At 42.2% G+C, this 22,200-nt stretch overlaps 1 protein-coding gene across 1 annotated transcript; it reads left to right on the top strand.

Moving 5' to 3' along the window:
- The first annotated feature begins 1,812 nt into the window (after positions 1-1,812).
- slc24a1 (solute carrier family 24 member 1) lies at positions 1,813-22,200 on the top strand. The gene is given in 12 exon segments (XM_007909645.2): positions 1,813-1,835; positions 2,825-4,289; positions 10,313-10,366; positions 11,036-11,144; positions 14,837-14,887; positions 17,003-17,089; positions 19,632-19,840; positions 20,043-20,294; positions 20,463-20,495; positions 20,497-20,553; positions 21,038-21,204; positions 21,845-22,200. Coding segments are annotated over 11 exon segments (2,373 nt in total). The 5' UTR covers positions 1,813-1,835; positions 2,825-3,185; the 3' UTR covers positions 22,095-22,200.

The following is a 22,200-nucleotide window of genomic DNA, read 5'->3' as shown; positions in this document are numbered from 1 at the left end:
GGTGGCGGAGGCTGAGGAGGAGGCGGCGGCCCCGCTCCCGCGCGGCTCATCAGCTCTTCACTGACAGCGGCGGCCGCTTCCTCCCCGGGGACGGTCCTTCGTGTCCGCCTCCAAACCCGTCCGGCCCCGCGCGCACAGCCCGGAACTAAAGTTCCCCCCACAGACCACCCGTATTATTGTTCCCCCCCCCCCACTCCCACCAAAACAACACAAAGAGGTCTGGATTCTCATGGACTGATCTCAGGGCAACATTTATTATAATCGTTTATTATAATCGTTTATTGTCATCATTTATTGTAATAATCCTCGCGTTTGACAAAAAGCGCCTTTTTTTTTAATAAAGAAAAACTTCCAAAGGCAACTGCTCCGAAAAGTAAGTTTATTTTGTAGGGATAAACGCAGCGATGACCAATTTATCCGAAGGAGGATTGCAAAATGCAAAAGACCCCCCCCACCCCCCACCCCCCAAAAAAAAAGTACTACACGCACCTTTTTTTTTGCAGAAAATAATTTATTTTGAACAGCACGTGTTAGTTCACTTGGGGCGAATGCAATGCCCACAATCACTAAGGATCCAATCCAATGGATGCGGTAGTAGATACGGTATTGTAATTCAAGAAAACTGACCAGCAATACTGACTGCGGGCAGCAGGTAGCCACAAAACACAACCAACTTGGTCTGGGTTCCTTTTCTGGTTCTAAAGCTGCAAACTTCAGGCCAATGTGGTTGCATTAGCTTTTCTCACGCGAAAACAATAGAGACGAAGCTGGCAGCACGGAGAAAGGCAACACGAAATAAGAACATACTTTTTTAATAAAAAAATAAAAAAAAGTACAACTCGATTAAAACAGTTCTTTTTAACAGCTCTCTGCCTATATTATATTTCAGCTCACTCTAAAGTACCCAGTTTTTGACCAGTTGAAGGGTGATTTTGATGCCATCAGCAGCTGTCAACATGGAACACTGACTGCCAAAGCTTTTTGTGCCCTTAAAGGGTTAGGGGCAATTACCCTGAAGCATTGATAGCATCACTGGAGGTTAATCAAGAAACAACTCTGTGCGCAATTGGCTGCTGTGTTTTGCCCAAAGATATCATTCAATCCACTTTACAGTATATTCTGTGAAGCGCTTTGGGACGTCTAGAAGACATGAAAAGCGCTATATCAAATGCAAGGATTATTATTATATCAAATGCAAGGATTATTATTATAGTCCCACCCAAAGGATCAAATTAGGGTACCCCTCAGTAGTGCAGCGAACCCTAGCACTGCACTGAAATGTCAGTCCAATTTTTGGGTGATACAATGGCAAGTGGCATCATTAATCAATAGTGTGGCCAAGCAATAATACCTAAGTCAATTTGATATGATTACTAATCTGTGAAGCAAGTACAGTACAGAGGTCTAATGGCTCGAAGTAGAGAATTTTGTAGGAGATAGTTTATGCTCTAGGTTGGAAAATATTGTTTGTTACTGCAATGTTTCTGATCAGAGTATCCAGATTATGGCTGAATTTGCATCAAAATGGTCTATTTGAAACAAGAAAAGCCAAACACCATGGACAAGTTATGTATGTATGTGGCTGAAAGGTGGATTAAGCTTCTTAAGGTTTGCAAGGTTTAGTCTCACTGGGGGTTAGAGCTGTACAAGTGGTGTGTCCTTCACACCTGACCCTGTTGAGCTTGAAGGGGGAGGGAGGGGAGAGAGAGAAGCCTTCTTCCAAATCCCAACAAAGACTTTCCACAGGGCTCCGCCTCAGAACCAGACTGTTGGAGCTCAACGGAGCATCCAATTCTGCTTCAGTCTTGATCCACAGGCAGTGAGAGGAAAGTCAGGTAGGAAGAGGTTGCATTGACTCTATTAAGACAAAACAATTTGGTCCAATTGACTGAATAGGGCAGCAAGTGGCATTTCGAATTACTTTAATAAGGGGCAGTCGCGTTTTTTAAAAAAAAATTCTGTCTTTTATTCATAGAGTTAAAGTAAATTATGTCGGTTCCTATGGAAACCAGTACAGGTTTTTTTGTTCTGAGCGAAGCAGCTTCTGGGCTGGAAAGTGCTTCCATAGATTTTAGATTTCCAAGATAAATGCTTAAAAACATATAATAATAATAATTATTATTATTATTCCTGAACAACAAACTCCCCCATCACTCCAGCCACCCTTAAACCTCGGGGTAAAATAGCCATCATCTCTCTCTCTCTCTCTCTCCCTCTCTCTCTCTCGGGGCCAAATGATGGGGATAATTGGATCCCAAGGCGCTGTGTGGAGGAGAACTGAATGGACCATTTCAGATCAGAGTCAGTCCTGGCGGAGGAGAGGCACTGGACAGAGGAGGGAGGTCTGAGCTCTTCTCTGGAAGCTGCTCTTGTCCTTAATCCCTTTGTAACCAGAACCCGAATCCTTCAGTCGGTCACTGAAATTGGTCCGGATTTGTGCAGCAGGTGTCCAGGTAGCTTTTTGCGGTGGGGGCGAGAGAGACATCAATTGCTGTGCAAATACTTAATACAGAGCGCTGTTTTCATACAATAGAATATATATATATATAGTGTGTACGTGTGTAATATACTATAATATCTATGTGTACATATAGTGTGTGTAATGCACTATTATATATAGTGTGTGTGTAATATACTATAATATCTATGTGTACATATAGTGTGTGCAATGCACTATTATATATAGTGTGTGTGTAATATACTATAATATCTACGTGTATATAGTGTGTGTGTGTGTAATATACTATAATATTTATGTGCATATAGTGTGTGCAACAATTTAGAAGCCTTCTTTTCTCTTATTATCTCTTGTCTTTCTGTGCAGCTTTGAGAAGGGGCTATTGGGGACACAGAGAGGAGAGCAGCAGATCACAGCTCGAGCTATACCCGGGACATGACTGAGATCCATCCTCTGTATCGACGTAAAACAATGTACGAATTGCATCAACTGATATCAAGATAAAAAAACACACACACAAGAAAGCAAAACGATCGACACCCAATACCAACGCCAATAGAGCAGAGAGGAAACCGAAGCAGAAACGAAAACCAGACGACACACTTCCATGGGTGAGGTTTAAAGGACCCTTATTTTTTTTTGGGGGGTGGGGGGTGGAAACGAAATTGGACTTATTCCACCCCACCACAAAAAAACTGACCTAAAATAGAGAGAAGGAGTGGGAGAGATGCAGACGAGACGGAGGAAAAGGTTGGCTTGGAACCGAGTTATCTTCCTGTTCTCATGTCTGGTCACTTGTTGCCTGTATCAGGTCTCAGTCAGTGACTTTCTGCTGTCAGCACCGAGGAGAGCGCAGGATGGAGAGGGGTCCAGAGGTGCAGGGGACGGGGTGCAGGGTAGGAGGCTCCTGGAGAGCAGTACCAATCCCACCATCATGGTCAAGTCCACCTCATCCATCCCCTCCCCCAATCCCAGGACCCCCGGCACCCCATCTCCAAGGGGACTCGCGCTCACCACCGTGACCCCAACCCCAACCCGCACCCTCGGCCCCGAGACGAACCACACCCCCCAAGTCACAGCGAAACCCGTGGTCACGGAGAAACCTAGGTTGAGAGGATGTATATTGGTTGGGAATGAGATTATCCCAGCGACCACCACCCCAACCCCCACCACCACTCCTTTCCCCAACACCACAATCACTCCCCCAAACATCACCATCTCCAGGGAACCTCCCTTGGCCCACACCAAGGGGGACTACCCTCAGGATCTGTTCAGCGTGGAGGAGCGCAGGCAAGGCTGGGTGGTCCTCCATTTGTTTGGGATGATGTACATGTTCGTCTCTCTGGCTCTGGTGTGCGACGAATTCTTCGTGCCAGCCTTGGGGACCATCACCACAAAGTTGGACATCTCAGACGATGTAGCTGGAGCTACTTTCATGGCCGCCGGTGGCTCGGCTCCGGAACTCTTCACGTCCTTGATCGGCGTCTTCATCTCCCACAGTAACGTGGGGATCGGGACCATCGTGGGATCTGCTGTGTTCAACATCCTGTTTGTGATTGGCATGTGCGCTGTCTTCTCCCGAGAGATCCTCAACCTGACCTGGTGGCCTCTCTTCAGAGATGTCTCCTTCTACATTCTAGACTTGATCATGTTGATCATCTTCTTCTTAGACAATATCATCGTCTGGTGGGAGAGCATGTTTCTGTTTTCTAGCTACATCCTTTACGTCAGCTTCATGAAATATAACTCGAAGATGGAAAAACTGTTCAGGAGGTACATCCTAAACAACAGTAACATTGTCAAAGTCCTCTCTCTGATGGATAAAGAAAAGGTCAGTGACTTATTTTTAATGCATTGATATTTATATTTAATTCCACCTTTTAATACATTCTTGCTCAGTTTTTCTTTAGAGGGGCTGTAGAAAGGTAGCGCTTGTTTTTTATATATAGTATATATACATATAATTGGGGGAATTGAAGGCAAATTTTAAAGAGAAAAAAGTTTGTATAACTGGTTCTTTGATATGCTTGGAAAATTCCCTTAATGTTTGCTGTATGATAGGGAGTGTGGAATGATAAAACAACAACAACTTGCACTTATATAACATGTGTCTTTGGCTTTGCTCACGCTTTTGCTGTATTTGCATTGCGGACATGTAGGAAAATAATAATCCTTGCATTTGATATAGTGCCTTATCACGTCATTGAGAAGCCTCAAAGCGCTTCATAGAATATACTGCAATGTAAATTGACCGTATATTTTGTGGGCGAAACACAGCGGCCAATTGCGCACAGTCGTGGATTGAGGGACCAAATTATTATCATTATTTATTCAATTATTATTATTTATGTTTTGATTCTTGAACAATATATACCAGTATAATGTCTAGAAATCAGTTTACAAAGATAATTGTCGTGCAGTGGTTAAAGAAAAACAGTGAACGGTGAACACATACATGGCTTGGCAACATCCTCATTATTCCCATTTCCTGCTCTCTGTCTGGTAAACACTATATTCTGATGTGTATCCAACAACAACAAATTATATTTGTATAGCCCTTTTCATGTTGGGAGGACATCCCAAGGCAATAGAAGGATTAATGCATGTGTGTGCATTTACTCACTGGGTGAAGATTGGCATTAATTGGTGCTTACTTCTCTTTTCATCATATGATAGTTGAGCAAATCTGCCTTTAACCCTGCTGTAACCATTTGAAGTATAGATTCCTCCCATTATACTCCCCTCCTGAAAACAAAATCTCAGCCATACTCATTCGCTGTTAAGGGAATTTCTTTCTAACTCAAGCGGAAAGATTCAACCTACGCTTGCTGCTTTCTTTCCAAACCAACCCTTGTGGATTATTTAAGACATCATGCAATTTGATCACCGTCGTTGGTGAATTTAGTTAGCTATGTAAGTCTAGTTCAGGTCCGAAAATAGGAGAGGCGAAAAGAAGTAAAAATTAATTGGCTTTCCTGTATAACTAGGAGTTGACATAATGGTTCAGGTTCCCCTTCACACATTGGGGAAGAATCTGGCTTCTCGGTGGAGTCTCTATAAAGCTATACCATTACGAATTCAGTAGATTTGGGGATTAAACTCAATTTAATCACACACTGGTCAATTATAAAGGGGGTGGGTTCACTGATTAAATTCACCAAGGACATTGCAGGATGAAGCCAATAGATTTCTTTTAACGCTTCATATGGGGTTATGATTTCTGTACAACTCACAAGGCACCCAATATACAGGGGCATGACCTTCCTCAAGCAGATTTCATAAAGGTGATTATTTTCCTGAACAACTGCTCAGAGTTTCATTATTTTCAAATGAACCACTTGCCTGGTTAGGCATAGTGTGCATGATTGTACTTCTGATCACACATTCATCCAACTGATGCTTTTATTCAGAGTGCAGTGATCTTGGTGATGACCGGCCATTATTGCATTCACTCTCTACCCCTGAAGGTTGCTGTTGAACAACAAATATCTCAAAATAAAATTGATTGTTGTATTAGGAATCAATTCAATCTTCACTTGTTGGTACTCTCTCGTTACCTTGAGTACTCGATAGATTTTTTTTTCTTCACGCGTGAAATTTGTAGAATTCCACACGTGAATGTCTTTGAGACGTCTCAAAGCGCTTCACAGAATATACTGTAAAGTGGATTGACTGTGTATTTTGTGGGCGAAACACGGCAGCAAATTGCGCAGAGCAGTGTCCCACAAACAGCCGTGGATTGAGTGACCAAATGCTTGGCCAACTCCAGTGGTTCATTTAAAGAACTTCATAATGTTGATCACTGGGGCTTGGCAAATTGTACAGTACAGTTACATAATAAATAATAATAATCCTTGCATTTGATATAGCGCTTTTCACGTCTTCTCGACATCTCAAAGCGCTTCACAGAATAGACTGTAAAGTGAATTGACTGTATACATCTCAATATCAGGGCATTTAGTAAATCTCATATGAGGTGGAATTTGTCGCGGTTTAGATGATAAAATAGAGCATTCAACCTCCATTGTTTAAGAAGTCCTCATTCGGGTCATTGCCTTGAAACACTTCATCGGTGTTTTCTACCCAATGTGATAGAGCCTTCTTGAGATCCAATAAATTCTTTATTTAGCAATACCTTTGTTCTATTCAGGTTAGACTGTTTGAAACCAGGACATTTCCGTTCGGATTGTTTCCTTTGCTTGGCATAGCTCCACAACAGCGTGTCTTACAGAGATTTTCCGTCATAATTCAATCTGTTTCTAATCCCGTGTTACCTTGACTCACCTTAAAACAATTGGACTGGAACGTACTAAAGCACCAAGGACATTGATGGCTGCGCTGAAGACATCTTCCATTTCCCAGAAAGAGCATCGTTCTTGCAAACCGTAAAAAAAAACATAACACGAAGCAGCTCCAACAGTTTCAACACGTGTTTAAAATCTGCAAAAACATCTTTGCAGGCCTTGCATATTGTAAATGCATTGATTCTTATAGCTCAGTGGTTAGAGCACTCGCCCCGCAAGCGAGAGACCTGGGTTTGATTCCCGGCAGGGCAAAACCTTGGGCAAGTTTCCTTACTCCATAGGCCTGATAATAATCCCTCAAGAAAATAAATAATCATAAATTGGTCACTTCAAGCCACGACTGTTTGTGGGACGCTGCTGCGCGCAATTGGCTGCCGCATTTTGTCCACAAATATACAGTCAATTCACTTTACAGTATATTATGTGAGGCGCTTTGAGACGTTTCAAGGACGTGATAAGGCGCTATATCAAATGCAAGAACTATTATTATCCAAACACAGTTTCTATTTCTGAGCAGTCCACGGTGTAATGTCAGTCACATTTCAGCGTAAATTGGTAATAAAATGGGCAAGAGGCAAAGTGGAAATATCAGAGATATTCTGAAACTGAGATGAGGAGGCAACACTACAGATAGATACTATGACTTATAGGCAGTTATGTTGTGTCTTTCTCTTCTGGTTTGTAATCCGTTGCGATTTCAGTGGTTCTGACACAGGTAGACATATTAAATCTCCCCCCTCCACCCCCGGACACTCCCCCCTGTCCACCACATGCAAAATGAACTCCCAACTTCTCTTCACCTGATGATGATTATCAAAACAAGGCACCTTCGTCATCAAAACAGGGTTGGGGGAAAAGCACTGAGATCATTTTTGTGGTGTGGGTTGCTACGGAAACCTCTTCTGAGTCTTTAGCAAAACAATTCCCACCTCCTAACATTGGAATAACAGACTGGGTAAGCAGTCAGTGGCTGGCGCTGTCCTGGAAAGCTGTCAGTCACCGAGAACACGGAATTATAATAATAACAGTCGATTGCCTACAATCTTCTCTCTGATTACAGTGAGTTCAGGATTAGAGGAAATCTAAAGGCACAAATTCCCTGTTGCTTCCAATCAAATTTGATTGAAGGGAGGTTGAGTAATGAGTTTGATTGAGGTGTCCGGTCTCATAAAAGATGCAAATGATAAATTGTTTTCTCACAAGGTGACCTTCAGATATCTGTGTGCAACAGCAGCCTTTGTGTGATGAAGGACCTGGTTTGCATTCAGGAATACAAGGAGCTCGTTATCGACCCGAGTGTCAGATAATTTATCCTCAGTTAGATTACGTAACTCCTGAATCTTCAGGTTCAGTTTTGTGCAGCAAAGCCGCTGAATCAAAGTAAAGTGAGGGGGTTTTAGTTAGTGTTAGAACCTTCTCCCCTCCCCCTGGCAATGCCCTGGGCTTTAGGAAGCAGACACAAATTGTGGCTGTTTGGTTTTGTTCACCCTCTCAGACGGAAAAGGGAACTGGGGGTTAATTACTCCTGATGCTCCACAGGGAAGGAGCGAGACCTGGGTGGGTGAGGTACTCTGCACACTGCCATCTCATACTCGTTTCGCCCACAAATACACAGTCAATGCATTTGACAATATATATCCTGTGAAGCGCTTTGAGCCATCTCAACGACTTGCTGAGGCGTCACGTCAAATGAAAGGATTATTATTATAGTATTATTATTATTGGGCAGATCTTTTGGAAACACCCAGGAGCCAGTTGATTGCCTATAATCTGCAGGGTAATGTGCGGGGGATGTATTGAGAGTGGGAGAACGAGCATTTTTACAAATAAAGGCACAATTCTGAAAGCAGAAAAGTTACAACGCAGCTAGGAGTCTACCTAAGGCTGACACACACACACACACACACACATACACACACATCTATGAACTTGGCATGTCTATAACTTGAAATTAAATGCAAGTTCTTATTTAAACGCTGTATTTTGATGAAAAATTGCCTAATTCAAGCTCATCCTACAATCAAATCCAGTATTTTCGGAATCAATTTATTTAGTTGTAATGTGAGAGAGACCACCTGCTAGGATTAAATGTGTGACTGAGTGACTAACAGCCTGTTAACAAAAGGATGTAAATTGGTTATTTTTATCTGCAGTTTCATCAAACTCCTGATCTCCGTATGACATTTTGACATCCGCTTTAATAACTTGCATTGACATAGAGCCTTTCATGTAAAAAAAAGTATTTACAATGGGAGCTGGTGGTCATGGGCACTGAGCACCTTGTTAGAGGAAAGACAACCTCTTTCAGTTTTGGAAGTCACAGCTTGTTCATGTGCTCTCCTAAACCTCCACGTACTAGTCCTCCGATTCCATGGCTGAACACGACTGTACCTGTTGATATCACCAACAGCGCTGGATAAGTGGAATCAATACCCACTGCCAGTCTCTCAGAGAGCACATTATAAAAGCGACTGAGATGTGATCATGATGATTAAATGGTGTTCATAATAACTGCAGCACAATTCATAACGTCTCCAGATTAATCGCCACGTTCACTGAATTTAACGCTGGATGTTAAGGTTCCACTTATGGTTCTTTCTTCAGCTGACCAATTCCTGCTGCGTGATTTCTTTATCTGGAAATTAGCTGCTGTTACCGTGGAAATGGGCTTCTCCATCCCCATCCTCATCCCTCCCATCCCACTGCCCATTTGAAATCTGCCTCCCAGCTCCACAAGCCACTTACATCTAAGTTGGTCCAGGGTTTTATTTGACACTTTTTGTCTTACTCTGTTTTCCCTGATCGTGAGAGGTTACATTTCCAGAGATTTTCAGAGTGGGCTACTTTGAATGACCTTTGACAGTCATACACTTCAACCTTTGGCTAACATTTATTTTATGTAGACACACACACACACACACACGCGCCCACAAAGAAAGATGGGGTCTCTTGTCAGCAGATCACTAAAAGCAGTGAGGATCTTCTGTTATAAGTAAGTCATGAAAAAATGCTACATTTAGAAATTGTCATTTGCTATTTACCAAACTGAGTCCAACAAGATTCAGGAGTGACATGAATGTGGGTCCTGTTGAATTGCTGGGACTGCAGAAGCAACAACTGTGGTCAGATGATTGCTGGCACTGGGGTGGGTTATGGTGTTGACAGTTGAAGATCCAGTGACATTGTTTTTTAAGAAGCAGAGAGTTTCTCTCGGTGTCCTGGCCAGCGATCCTCCAGATGATTTGATCAACATCCTCGTGGCTGTTTGAGGTCCTTGCTGCTAGAATTTGCTGCCAGGTTTTCCTACAACTTACACAGTCACAACACTCGATAGCAAATTCCTTACCAAATAAACTTTAATACGTTTCAATAATATTGGCATTATATTCCAACTGAGAGGACTATTATTATTACAAGTCAGTGATATGGCCTGTCTCAAAGCAGAGAGAGAGAGAGAGAGGGAGAGAGAAGGGGTTCACGTCTTCCTAAGTGAAATCACCAACTTAACCACCGATCTGAAATCCATTTTGTCTTCTTCATTTGTATAAAGAAACCCGATGAAACAGGATCCAGTGAGGAACCAGACGACAAGAACAGACTTAAGGTAGGGCTCAGATAGTTCATTTACCGAGTAGGGGATTCGTGGAAAAGAATTATAGATCGCAATCTAACCAAGACATTCAGAAGCTTTATATAAAATAGATACCCTGTGAATGATCACAAGACCTTCCCAAGATCTAATTGACAGGTCAAGGTGATTTATAAGAACAAGTGAAAAGTTAGTGTACCCACAATGTATGATTTCATAGATTTTCCTTACTAGGATGATGAGCATGTTAGCCTATGAGCTCATATGAACTTTGCCACAAAACGTGTGAAGGCAATGGTCAGTTCTGTACCCAAGGGCTGAGTGATCATTCAAAACAGCGTCTTCACAAGAAAGCAGGCAAGTGACTGATAGATATTCCTGACAGGGGGAACGCAAGGGAAATTAGTCTTGCCTTGCTCCCTATAAACTAACATCTAAAGACGTAGCAAATCGATGACGAGTTTTTGCTGATCTGTGTAAAACACTTGCGTTATAGTTTGAGGTTCTTGTTTATCGAACAGGGCAAGGATCTTATTGTATTCAGCCAGGGTCACTCACTGTAACTATATGGAGCTCCTCTTCAATATGTTGTCTGCGCTTGAGGTAATTACTTTGAAACTCCCCATATAACATCTGATATATTTGGCATCTTGTGCTCCCCCCCTCCTCCCCCCGATTGTTCAGCCCAAACCGGCTCTCCAACGAGGAGGAAGCACAGCATCGCTGCACAACAGCACATTGCGAAGCACCATCTTCCAGCTCATGATTCATACCCTGGACCCATTGGGTGAAGGTAAGGGAGACTTGATTTCAGTGACAAAGCTGACACTTTGTGCACAGTTTGAGAACGGGTTGCTGAAGGGCCGGTGGCCTTCTAAACCACACGGGAACTTCAAAAGACCTTCGTTCAAAAGCGTTTGTGAAATCAATGTTTGGCCACTGTGACGCAATGACCCAATTCCTATTGAAATGCCCCAAAGTGTCATTACAACAAAAAAAAGGGTAAAACTGCTGCAATATAGATCATCTCAAGACAATGAGATTTATAAGATCAACCGTTGTTCGTTACAGTGAAAACCTATTGAAATTACACACTGGGGATGATGGAGGGAATAAAAGACTGAATTAGGGCCATCCAACCCACATCACATAGACATTTTCAGCACACAAAAGAGACCATTTGGCCCATCATTCCCAGCCACTCCATATATTTCCCTAAAACATTATTTTTTAAAAATAAATGAACTTCCCTTTTTGCATTCTCCTTCGCCAGGTTACACTGACTTCCTGTTGCAGAACAGATCAATTTCAACACCCCACGCACACGTACAAATCACTTCACGCCCTGGGACCTCCCCAACTTTCCAACACCCCGCTCCACTACCTACTGCCTTTGCACAGCTGGCTCCTGTGTCCTGTACGTCCCTTGTCCCCTCCTCTACTCCACCATTAGCGGCCAGGCTTTCAACCATTGTGCCCCCAAATTGTGGAACTCTGCCTCAGTCCCTTCACCTTGATCCCCCCTTGCTTATCTGAAGATCTTCCTCTTAGACCGTGCCTCCGATCACTTCCCCCCCCTTTACCTGGCTTGGCATCAAGCTCCGCCATTGTTAAGCGCTTTCAGACACTACCCCGGGTGAAGGGCGCTATATAAACGCAAGTTGTTGTTGTTGTTATTAATGTTTTTACTGCTCTGGTAATTATCCAGTTTGCTTTTAAATAATTCTAGTATTATTTGATGATGGCACTTAAAGTGGCTGTTATTGAGAGGTGTCGGGCTCTCTGCTCAGTTGACCTTGGTAAGCAGAGGAATCATCCCTATGCTACTTTTATAGAGATTAGTTGTGTTTACATGACTTAGGTGTTGCACCAGAGTGGATGGTTGTCTGACTCGAGCCAACTCATTGATTTTTATCCTTGCATTTGATATATTAGCCTCCAGATCATGGTCAACCTGACAGGTCATTCATTTCATAAAACAAAATAAATGCCAATTGTTTCACCATTTGATTCTATTATTAATTTCCACTTCATGTCTCCCACGTCCCCCTTCACCACTTGCACTTCCTACACTCCAGGGTCAGATAAGGGAGATGCCCACACCTAATGTCCACATCTCTCTTGTCCCGGCAAAGACTAGTGTGAGACCAGCCTGGGAGTTGATGGCACTTCCCTTCAAACAGCCTTGTGAATGGCTGGAAATGGCCATTGTAAAAGTTGACCTGTTATGTAGTCCGTGTGTTGTCTCATTTGTTGCTGTCACCTAGAACTCGCGGTCTCACTGGCCTAAATCACCCTGTGAGAAGGATTACCAACTATGTCTTTCAAAAATAGATAAGCAGAGATTGGATGCTAAGTAGATAAATGTGCATGAGCTGCTGACAAGGTTCTCAGAATCCGACACGGGAACCTCCAAAGGTTCTCTCTTATTCTAAAACAAAATGTAACTTCCAATTTTGTGACACGAACAGTCAATTTCACCGGAGATTCTTATTCTCAGCCACTCAATCCAGAGTTGCCAATAAGAAGCACTTCTGACTCAAGTCCCCTCCGCTCTGGTGTTAAGATACTTGTCACTGTCCTGAGATCTGTGATCAATCTTTGGGCAGAATTGGTCTGAATCCCACTGCATCTGAAGGAATCAAAGAAACGATGGGATTAGAGTCAGCCTGAGTATCAGTCAACACTCAGTGTTGCAATGCCCATTCTGGTACTGTACTCTCAACCTCTGCATCTCTGCTCCACATGCCTCGTGGGATATCCGTACAACAATATGACTTGCAAATTTCAATGTTGGCGATTATGTATAATGTATTTAGATGCGAAATCAAGGGAGTCACTGTTATAAATCTGTATTTATCTGAGGCCTGTTGCCACTTTGTTACACTACCATAAATTGCATTAGTTGCACAGTTGTAAGCAATGGGTGGTCGGTAATGATAACTGCGGGATAAATAGAGAAACCTGTGGCCCCAAAACTACAAGGTAAGTCAATTGGTGAACTCAATTCTAAGGAGTACAGTAGCATTAAATGAGAGGAGCGCTTTGGAGGGATGTCCTTTGACTGACTGAGCCATGTGTACAAAAGGCAGAGCGAGAGACGAGGAGATTTTCTGGTTGAGGTTGGATGAGCTAATAAGGAGCTGAAAAATTCTTAAATTCAGAAGTAACTTGGGAGTCAGTTGTTTTTCCTCACTTGTTTTTTTAAAAAAAAGAATTTGCATATGAACAATGGAAGCATTGCTTTAGCTCCAGGTCTGCGGTGACCTTCAGCTCCTCCGAGGCCAAGCTGGTGAAACCTCTGTCAGGTGAATGAAAGTTATTGGCTTTTAATCAGATTTAATTCAATCTTGAGGAGAGCTGGATAAATCTCAGACAAATCTCCTTAGCACGAAAGGGATAGAGAGGTTGCCTCCCAGCATGTTCTCATGTCCTAAATGGACCTTCTGAGGGCAGCTGTTTGGATTCATCACAAGAAGTCAATAACTGGGGTCTCAGGAGTGTCTTGAGCCTCATAAATCTAACCCGTGGAAACTTCTACAATCTTGTTTTAAACTCGGATTGTGAAAAATTCTTAAATTCAGAAGTAATTTGGGAGTCAGTGGGGTGGGGTTGGGGGTGCCCAACAGGATTATGCTGATTGAGAGACGGGATTATGCTGATTGAGAAATATGGGAATGAAAGAGTTTTTAGCTTTATACCTGTGGTTTCTGGGCATTTTATCGCGCTCCTATCACAAGCGAGGATTAAAGATTAACAAGGCCCCGGGCACAGCAAAGCTCTTTTTATATTAGATTTCAACCAATCCTTTCCACCGTCAGTAAGAGCTTGTAATCTGAAACACAACATAGTGCAGTTTTTTTCTTTCTTTTTTGTCTGAATGCATCAAGTCATCAAAAACAGTCAATGTGGACAAATTCACTCTCAGATGGTGGGCCTGAATTTACAATATATTTAACCGGATATCCTGTGTGTAACTACCGTATTGATTGAAATGTGTTTTGTTTGGTGTGTAGGAGTAGGGTCTGCCTAGCCAATGAAATTTGACAGAATCAGTTGAGTCAAGCTGTCTGAAATGGACCCTTTAGTTATACTGTAAAGTATGTAACTCTGTTTGGAATAAATACAAGATTTCCTACAGTAACCTAATGTTCTCCAAAGGTCAGTACAGTGGATATTTTGCAATACAACTTGCTGAGCTCTTCCAAGAATTTGTATCGCCTCAAGAACATGATCATTATTCTTTCCCAGCATTTCAAGATTGTGTGGCTCATTATAATCTCCCATAGTCTTTTCTTCCTACAGTCTCAAGACCACAAGTTTATTGTGAAAGCCTATCCCAATTTACAGCACGGTTGTCCAAAGAGTTAACACTTGAGAAGGGGATTTTGAATTTCAACCTCAACTCATTCAAAAGGAGGCAATTTTCTTCCTCCTTATGGCATTTCTAATGTTTTTTTTGCCCTGATTCCTTTTGTGCTGTAGAGGTAGTAGCAGATGGAAATGTAAAACCCTCCATGTCCAAGAAGGAGAAAGGTAAGTAGTGTGAGGGCTAAGCTTTCCATTACATCTCAGCACCATTTGTCTGTCTCCATTTTCATTTCTTTTTGTTTCCCTATGTATAATTTTTTCAATAGGATAAGAATCAAACCAATGAAAAAAAAAGCATTTTACTGGGTGGGATTCCTTTGGCAAAGGTGACGATTTAACAATGTTCCAGCCCACTGTTAACCGCTCAAAGGAAAGTTGACTTTACAATTGCACACTGTGGGAAGAATTTCAAATAGCTACAACATATTGATTGGTCTTGTTGATAATAATGATAATACTAATAATAATACTAATAACAATAATAATCCTTGCAATTGATATAGCGCCTTATCACATTTTCGAGATGATGTGATTAAAGGTTGCTGCAGTACTGCTGTTGATCCATTTAATCTATGGATGTGGCTTCATTTCTCAGGTTCCTCGCTCCCAAACCCCGTGGGAATAGAATTCCTGAATATTCCTCACCTGTAGGAATTTCCGTGTCTATGGGTGTGACATGAACAACAGAAATGTCTGAGAAAACACACACTCTTCTCACCCCTACCCAGTCTCATTAACACTCCTAAATAGCATTCAAGCAGATCTGAACTAATTAAGTGGTTGCTCCAAGCATTGGAAGATGGACATTAACCCTGAGGGCTCACACACTGAGATGCTGAAACACATACTAATACAGTATTAAGTTAATAAGGTATAACAGGCTTACATAACATATTAACTACAACCCCTTAACCTATATACAAACATAATCAAACGTTTAGAAAGCTTTACCCTTCGGTATTACATATTGTTTCTCTTTTTTATTTTTTCTTGCTGGCTTTTTAATTTTTTAAAAAAAAATAAGCTTAGGCTCTTAAACTCACAGATTGTTAACTCCCTGTGACCTCAGGTAACCAGTGTCCCGTACATACACGTGTTGATGCTATCCCTTCATACACCATCAGAATGTAGAGACCTGTTTTCATTATATCGTTCTTTGTGTCTATGTGCGGTGAGTGAGAAATCAGCTATCATTACAACAGTTCATATCAGTATGTGCCCATCTCCCATCGGGCCTGTATATCTTCAATTTTGTCTCTGTGTGCAGATGTTTCTGGGTATATTTGCAGTTTTTGTGTGTACATACATATTTTCTCTTTGTGCTGTACGTACACTGAGGTTCGTACAAGTGTATGCATCTGCGCTCGCCACTTTGTGTGTGTAGTCAAATGGGTTGGATTCCTCTTTATCTAAACATCTCTTGTAATCTTGTGATCTATTGTTGTTGGTGAGCATCTGTATCTTTGCATACAGATGCTCATATACATTGTGCATTGTGCTTGTGTCTGTCTTGTGAGCGTGAACCTTTATATGAGCACGTTGACCTCTATTGTTTTTAATCAGTGTGTCTCGTGTTAATGCATTTCCTTTTTGTATTTGCATACATGTTACACACCTTGGGCTGTCTGACTAATGTGATAGGCGCTATATAAATGTAGATTTTTTTTATCGTATGTTATAGATAGCAATTTGGTAGAAAGCAGAGAGGAGTTGTGTGAGGAGAGTTGTGTGGCTGGGTGTTGGTTGCCGGTGATGTGCCAAACTCTCTGAGACACCACCTGTGCGAAGGACATTATATAAATACATTGTTGTTGTGTCAAAGGGGTCAGTTTGAAAACCAATATTATTTAAAACTTTTAAAAATGATTTTGAGACTAATATACTGTCAAAGGTGTTTAAATTGACAGATGATACTAAATTGAGAGTGGCAAAGCATTAGAATCAATGTGTGCAAATTCAGAGGAATCTGGAGACATGGACAGGGAGGTGGCAGACACAGTTTAATGCAGAGAACTATAAAGTTAGTTCTATAAATTAGACAGAAGAAAGGGTATTGTGGAACATGTGCCGATTTGGGAGTTTGCATTGATGTATGTGAGGTGTGTATGTGAGTGAGAGAGAGAGAGAAACACACACTCTGGCTATCATTATACCAGCTTTGTAGTTCAATCTACAGATTGTATCAGTATTTGCTGCTCTGTAACTGTGGTATATGCACTAGTGAGGTTCTCACACCTGTCCCTGAACCTTGCCCATTTGTAACGTCTCTTTTGTTTGCAGTGAAGTTTAAGGACAAAGCTGAAATAATGAAAAATATGACCCAGGGCAAGGGAAATTCAAAAGAGCCACAAGGAGTCAAGGCCAGAGGTGAGATACAGAAAAGAACCATAGGAATGAGTTACCCTGGGATTGGGGGAAAAGTCTGGTCGCAATTAGCGGTGTACCAATCCATGAGTACACGGGTAAAGTATACAGGTTGCCCTGTGCACCTGGTGTTATATCTAAAAGAAAAACATTCCTATGAATCACTTTACTGTATTCAATATATGACAAGACTTTCCAGAACATGATTTTTTTTAAAAAGAAAAGTGCAGTTAATAGCAAATCACAGGTGGATTAGTGAACAGGATATGATATGACAGCAGATCTGAGTGTGATGCTGTGCGAACACATTAGGGTTTATAGTGCAAGAGAATTCTCCAATGTAATGGGCACTTTGATGCTGAAGTATTGGGTGTCTCCTATACACTAGTTGGCATAAGTCCCACTGGATGGTCACAGATTTTTATTAGTAGGAATTAGATCATAGCAGCCTGGGCTGTTCCCGTGTGAATAGTAAAACATAAAGAAATATTTTTTGTATGGGATAACATGGGATACAATGAAAGGCAAGACTGTTCTTCTCTCTTTCTCACTTTCTTAACGCTTTCCTTGAAAATCATCTTTGTGGTCATAGCTTGACTGTGAGTTAAACAGCAAATACAGTCTCATAACCTGACACTAAGCACAAGGGAGAGCAGCCCACATGGGATATGGTGTAAATTGAACAATCATGGTACATGGGAAATGTGTACCTCAGCGAAGCCAAGATAATAGTAAAGTGTGGAGCATAACTGGAATTGTCAATAAGGTAATTGTAGGGAAGTCTGAAGGATGGGCAGCCAGGAGAAATGGTGGGCAAGTATGGGACATGGTGAAGAGTGAATGTCTGTAGGAAATGGCACAAGACTGGTCAGATATGGAATGTGATGAGGAGTGAGCATTGCAAGGAAAATGGCGCACAGATGGACATTGCAGCGGTCATTATATACAGGAATCTGACTCAGTACCGGCTGTGGTGCGAGGATGGGATAATAGTGGAGATACCTGGAAGGTACTTGAAATGCAGGATGTATTTGTGTGTCAGTTATTGGTTGCAATTCTGTCACAAGCAGTTTGTCTCTAATGTAACTACTAATTACTCCACTCCACTCCGAATAGACGAGGATGAGATGAAATATTACTTTTATATCTGGTCCAGACATGGTTGCTGTGTGAGGCCGGTGGTGGGTTGGAGGTTCCATGCATTGGGTTAACTTGTGATCCTCACTTTTTTAGAGAGACCTTTTTGCCTTGTGAAAGTGCGCAATGATGTGAAAGATATCAACACGGCACTTTACAAGGATCTCGGAGTTTTCACTTTTACAAAGAATGTGCAGCACGGAAACAGTCCGTGGCGATGTTTATGCTCCACATGAATCTTCACCCAATCCTTACTCTCTCCCACACCCCTCTAATCCTCTATCCCTTGTGTAAAGGTCTAGCTTGAATGTATCCACACTATCTGATTCAAGCCCCGCTCAGTCAGCTAAGTTCCACAAACTCACTACCCTCTCTGCGAAGTAGTTTCTCCTAAATTCTCCTAGTCACTATCTTATATTTGTGTCCACTGGTAACGGACTCCCCAACCAATGGAAACGGCCTGTTTATGTTAACCTTATCAATCCCTTTCATAATGTTAAACATTTCTATTGGTTCCTCCTGTAAACGTCTCTTCTCTAGTGAAAAAAGGCCTAGTCTACACATTCTATCCTGATAGCAGTATCCTGCCAGCCCTGGTATCATCCACTGTACTCTTTCCATCACTGCTATACTGTTCTTATAGTGGGGAGACCAGAATAATCCTTGCATTTATATAACGCCTTATCACATTGTCAGGATGTCTCAAAACATGTCACAGGATATACTGTGACTGTATTTTGCGGGTGAAATGTGGGGCCAGTTTGCACACAGCAATGTCCCACAGACATTCATGGAGTAAGTGACCAAATTATTTGGGGGATTTGTTGACTATGACATTGGGAGAAACACCCTTCTCTTTTCGAGTGTCAGCCTAGACTATGTTATCCAAAGTTCCGACATGGGTCTTGACCCCACAAACGTCTGACTTGGAAACGAGATGGAGAAGATCTCTTTGCTCGTCTAGACTATAGATGGCTTCTTTGCTTTTCCTGCCAAAGTGAATTCATTCGCATGTTTCTACGTTCATTTAGCACTACCATGAAGTGGCAACTTTCATTTGCTGTGTGTCTGCCTGTTCTGCCAGCCTGTTTATGTCTTCCTGCATTCTTCTGCAATTCCCTTCACTGTTTACCACGGCCCCTACTCCACCCAGGGCGGTATAGCTATCAGATCTTTCTGTATCACACGCTTCCAACGCTGCAAACCCCAATGTCAGCTCCGCCTGAGTCACAGTGAGCATTTCAAACACAATTCTTCCTCCTCGTCTTTGCCTGAATTTCACCAGTATGTCCATCATCCACATGGGGGGGGGGGCAATAATTTTTATACTGAATGTTTATTTTCCGTAGCGCACCTTAACTGAGTACTAGAACGCTCTTTGAAGGCATCCATATCTTCTGTTGAGCAGGTGGGTTTAGAAATCAGAAGGTGAATAAAAATGAAAAGGTGGATAAAAATGTGCTCGAAAAGACTGAGGTCGATAAGAATGAGGTCGATAAGAATGAGAAGCTGGATCTTCCGAATACAGTGAATGTAGAAGTTACTCCTCCCTCTGACTCGCCCGGTCCGTTACAGCAGGAGGACGCTGAAGATCAGGCGAAACCCACAGGAGACCAAGTATGCAAACTCTTCATCGGTTTCACCAGCATTACATTTTCGGCACTTATTTTAGTTAATGTCCATCTCTACCCCTTTAACCCCTGTAACTAGGGTACCCTGTATTTTACAGCCATAACAAGCGTTACAAGGGAGTCATCACATTTCATCTGATGCATGCTGAACGCTTTGCTGAATCTGTGCCGTTTCTGTTGTTGCTTAGAAACCAGACGATGAAGACCCTGGTGACGATGGTGGTGGTGGTTCTGACGGGAGTGACAAGGATGACGAGGACGAAGATAGTGATGATGATAGTGACGAGGACAGCGATGATGATGATGAGGACGAGCAAGAGGATGATGAAGAGCCTTTAAGCCTAGAATGGCCGGACACCTTGAGAAAACAGGCGACTTACCTCTTCCTGCTGCCCATCGTGTTCCCTCTCTGGCTAACGTTACCTGACGTCCGAAACCATGTAAGTGGAGGAACAACTGAACAACTGGTCCAACTAATGGGATTTCATCCCCAAGATTGCAAACAGAACTAAATAAAACTTTTTAAAAAAATTCCACTGGGACTGTAAAAAAAAAAATAACAGCTCTCTCTGCAACACTTAAATAAAACGGATGTTTCTCTTCAACAGGCTTCTAAGAAATTCTTCCCCATAACTTTTATTCGGATCAATTTTATGGATTGGTGCTTTTTCGTACTTGATGGTGTGGTGGGCTCACCAGGTAAGATCAGGGTTGCAATGAACTACAGCAAAGTACAACTGTGTATATTTACCCTCAGCCCTTTACAGGGACTCACTGTTACACATAGGACTTGTCAGTGAGCCTCATTGACAATCCTGAAACTTTATCCATCAAAACTTTCATTGTAACAATAGGGGTGAATTTCACTGTATGTGGTAGGATAATTGCTACATCCTCCCTTTTCATCGCTCGTAACAATATTAATACCAGATGCACTATGTCAATGCGGTGTGTGCATATAGGAGACCAAAAAAAGTGAATAATTGTGAAATTTTGTACAATAGGAATGGCTGGGAATTCATTTGATTCATTGATCCTATTGAATGGGACCGAATCTAAGTGATTCTCCGATGGTGTTGTGGTTTGGAAGGCAATGGCACTGACAGACAAAATCCTGTGAGCTTGGACCACTTGCTGCCATAAGTTGTACTTGTGCATAATGCTGTATATCCTTATTGTGCAGGTTGGTGAAACTATTGGGATCTCCGAAGAGATCATGGGTTTAACGATCCTTGCTGCTGGAACCTCAATCCCTGACCTGATCACCAGTGTCATCGTGGCCCGTAAAGGTCTGGGTGACATGGCTGTCTCGAGCTCAGTGGGAAGCAACATATTTGACATCACCGTGGGGTGAGCAATAATGTTTATTCTGCGCTAAAGTAATACTTTCAATGCTCGTTGATAACAATTTGCATTTATATAGCACCCTTTATGCGGGTAGCGGCTCTGAGCTCTGAGCACCTCCACTGTTAAGCAGATGGCATTCTGGATAGATTGTGATAGAGAAGTAAGCGCAGGCGCTATGCAAATGCAAAGTCATGTCTAATCAACCTCTGCTGGAAGCCTGTCTAACTCAACATTTCCATCCATACAACTGAGAGCACACACACACACACACACACACTCCTTCGGATGAGATGTTAAACCGAGGTCCTCTCTGCCTGTTCAGGTGGGTGTTTAAGATCCCATGGCACTATTTGAAAAGAGGAGCGTCTCTCCCCCGGTGTCCTGACAACAATCCCCCAAATAAAATTTGTCATTCCCTCCATGGCTGTTTGTGGAACAATGCTGTGTGCGACTGTGTATTTCACCCACATACTACACAATCAATCCACTTTACAGTATATCTTGTGAAGCGCTTTGAAACATCTCAACGTGACAATATCAAATGCAAGTATTATTAATATTATTGCCGTAAATACACAGCATGAACACAACCCACAAAACCACATCATTTAATATTGTTTCTTCTTTCTCTTCCAACCTACAGGCTTCCGATTCCCTGGCTATTGTTCACCTCATTTAACTCATTCCAGCCGGTTGCCGTGAGTAGCAATGGCTTGTTCTGTGCTATTGTCCTGCTGTTCCTGATGCTGCTGTTTGTAATCATGTCTATAGGCCTGTCCAAGTGGAAAATGAACAAGTTCCTGGGCTTTACCATGTTTGGCCTGTACTTTGTGTTTTTAATCATCAGTGTGTTGCTCGAAGACAGGTTTATAGTGTGCCCGGTGTCCATATGAACTCTGACTTTCTACCCCGACATTTCAGAGGACACTGTGAAGGATTGGGTTTGCTACAACGACAAAAAACTGAAGGAAACATCCCAACACATAAAGTTCATCTGTA

Source organism: Callorhinchus milii, unplaced genomic scaffold (genome assembly GCF_018977255.1).
Source record: "Callorhinchus milii isolate IMCB2004 unplaced genomic scaffold, IMCB_Cmil_1.0 Scaffold22, whole genome shotgun sequence".
NCBI lineage: Eukaryota > Metazoa > Chordata > Chondrichthyes > Chimaeriformes > Callorhinchidae > Callorhinchus > Callorhinchus milii.
Note: the sequence above shows the minus strand (reverse complement) of the source record. Positions and strands in the feature narration are given on the sequence as shown.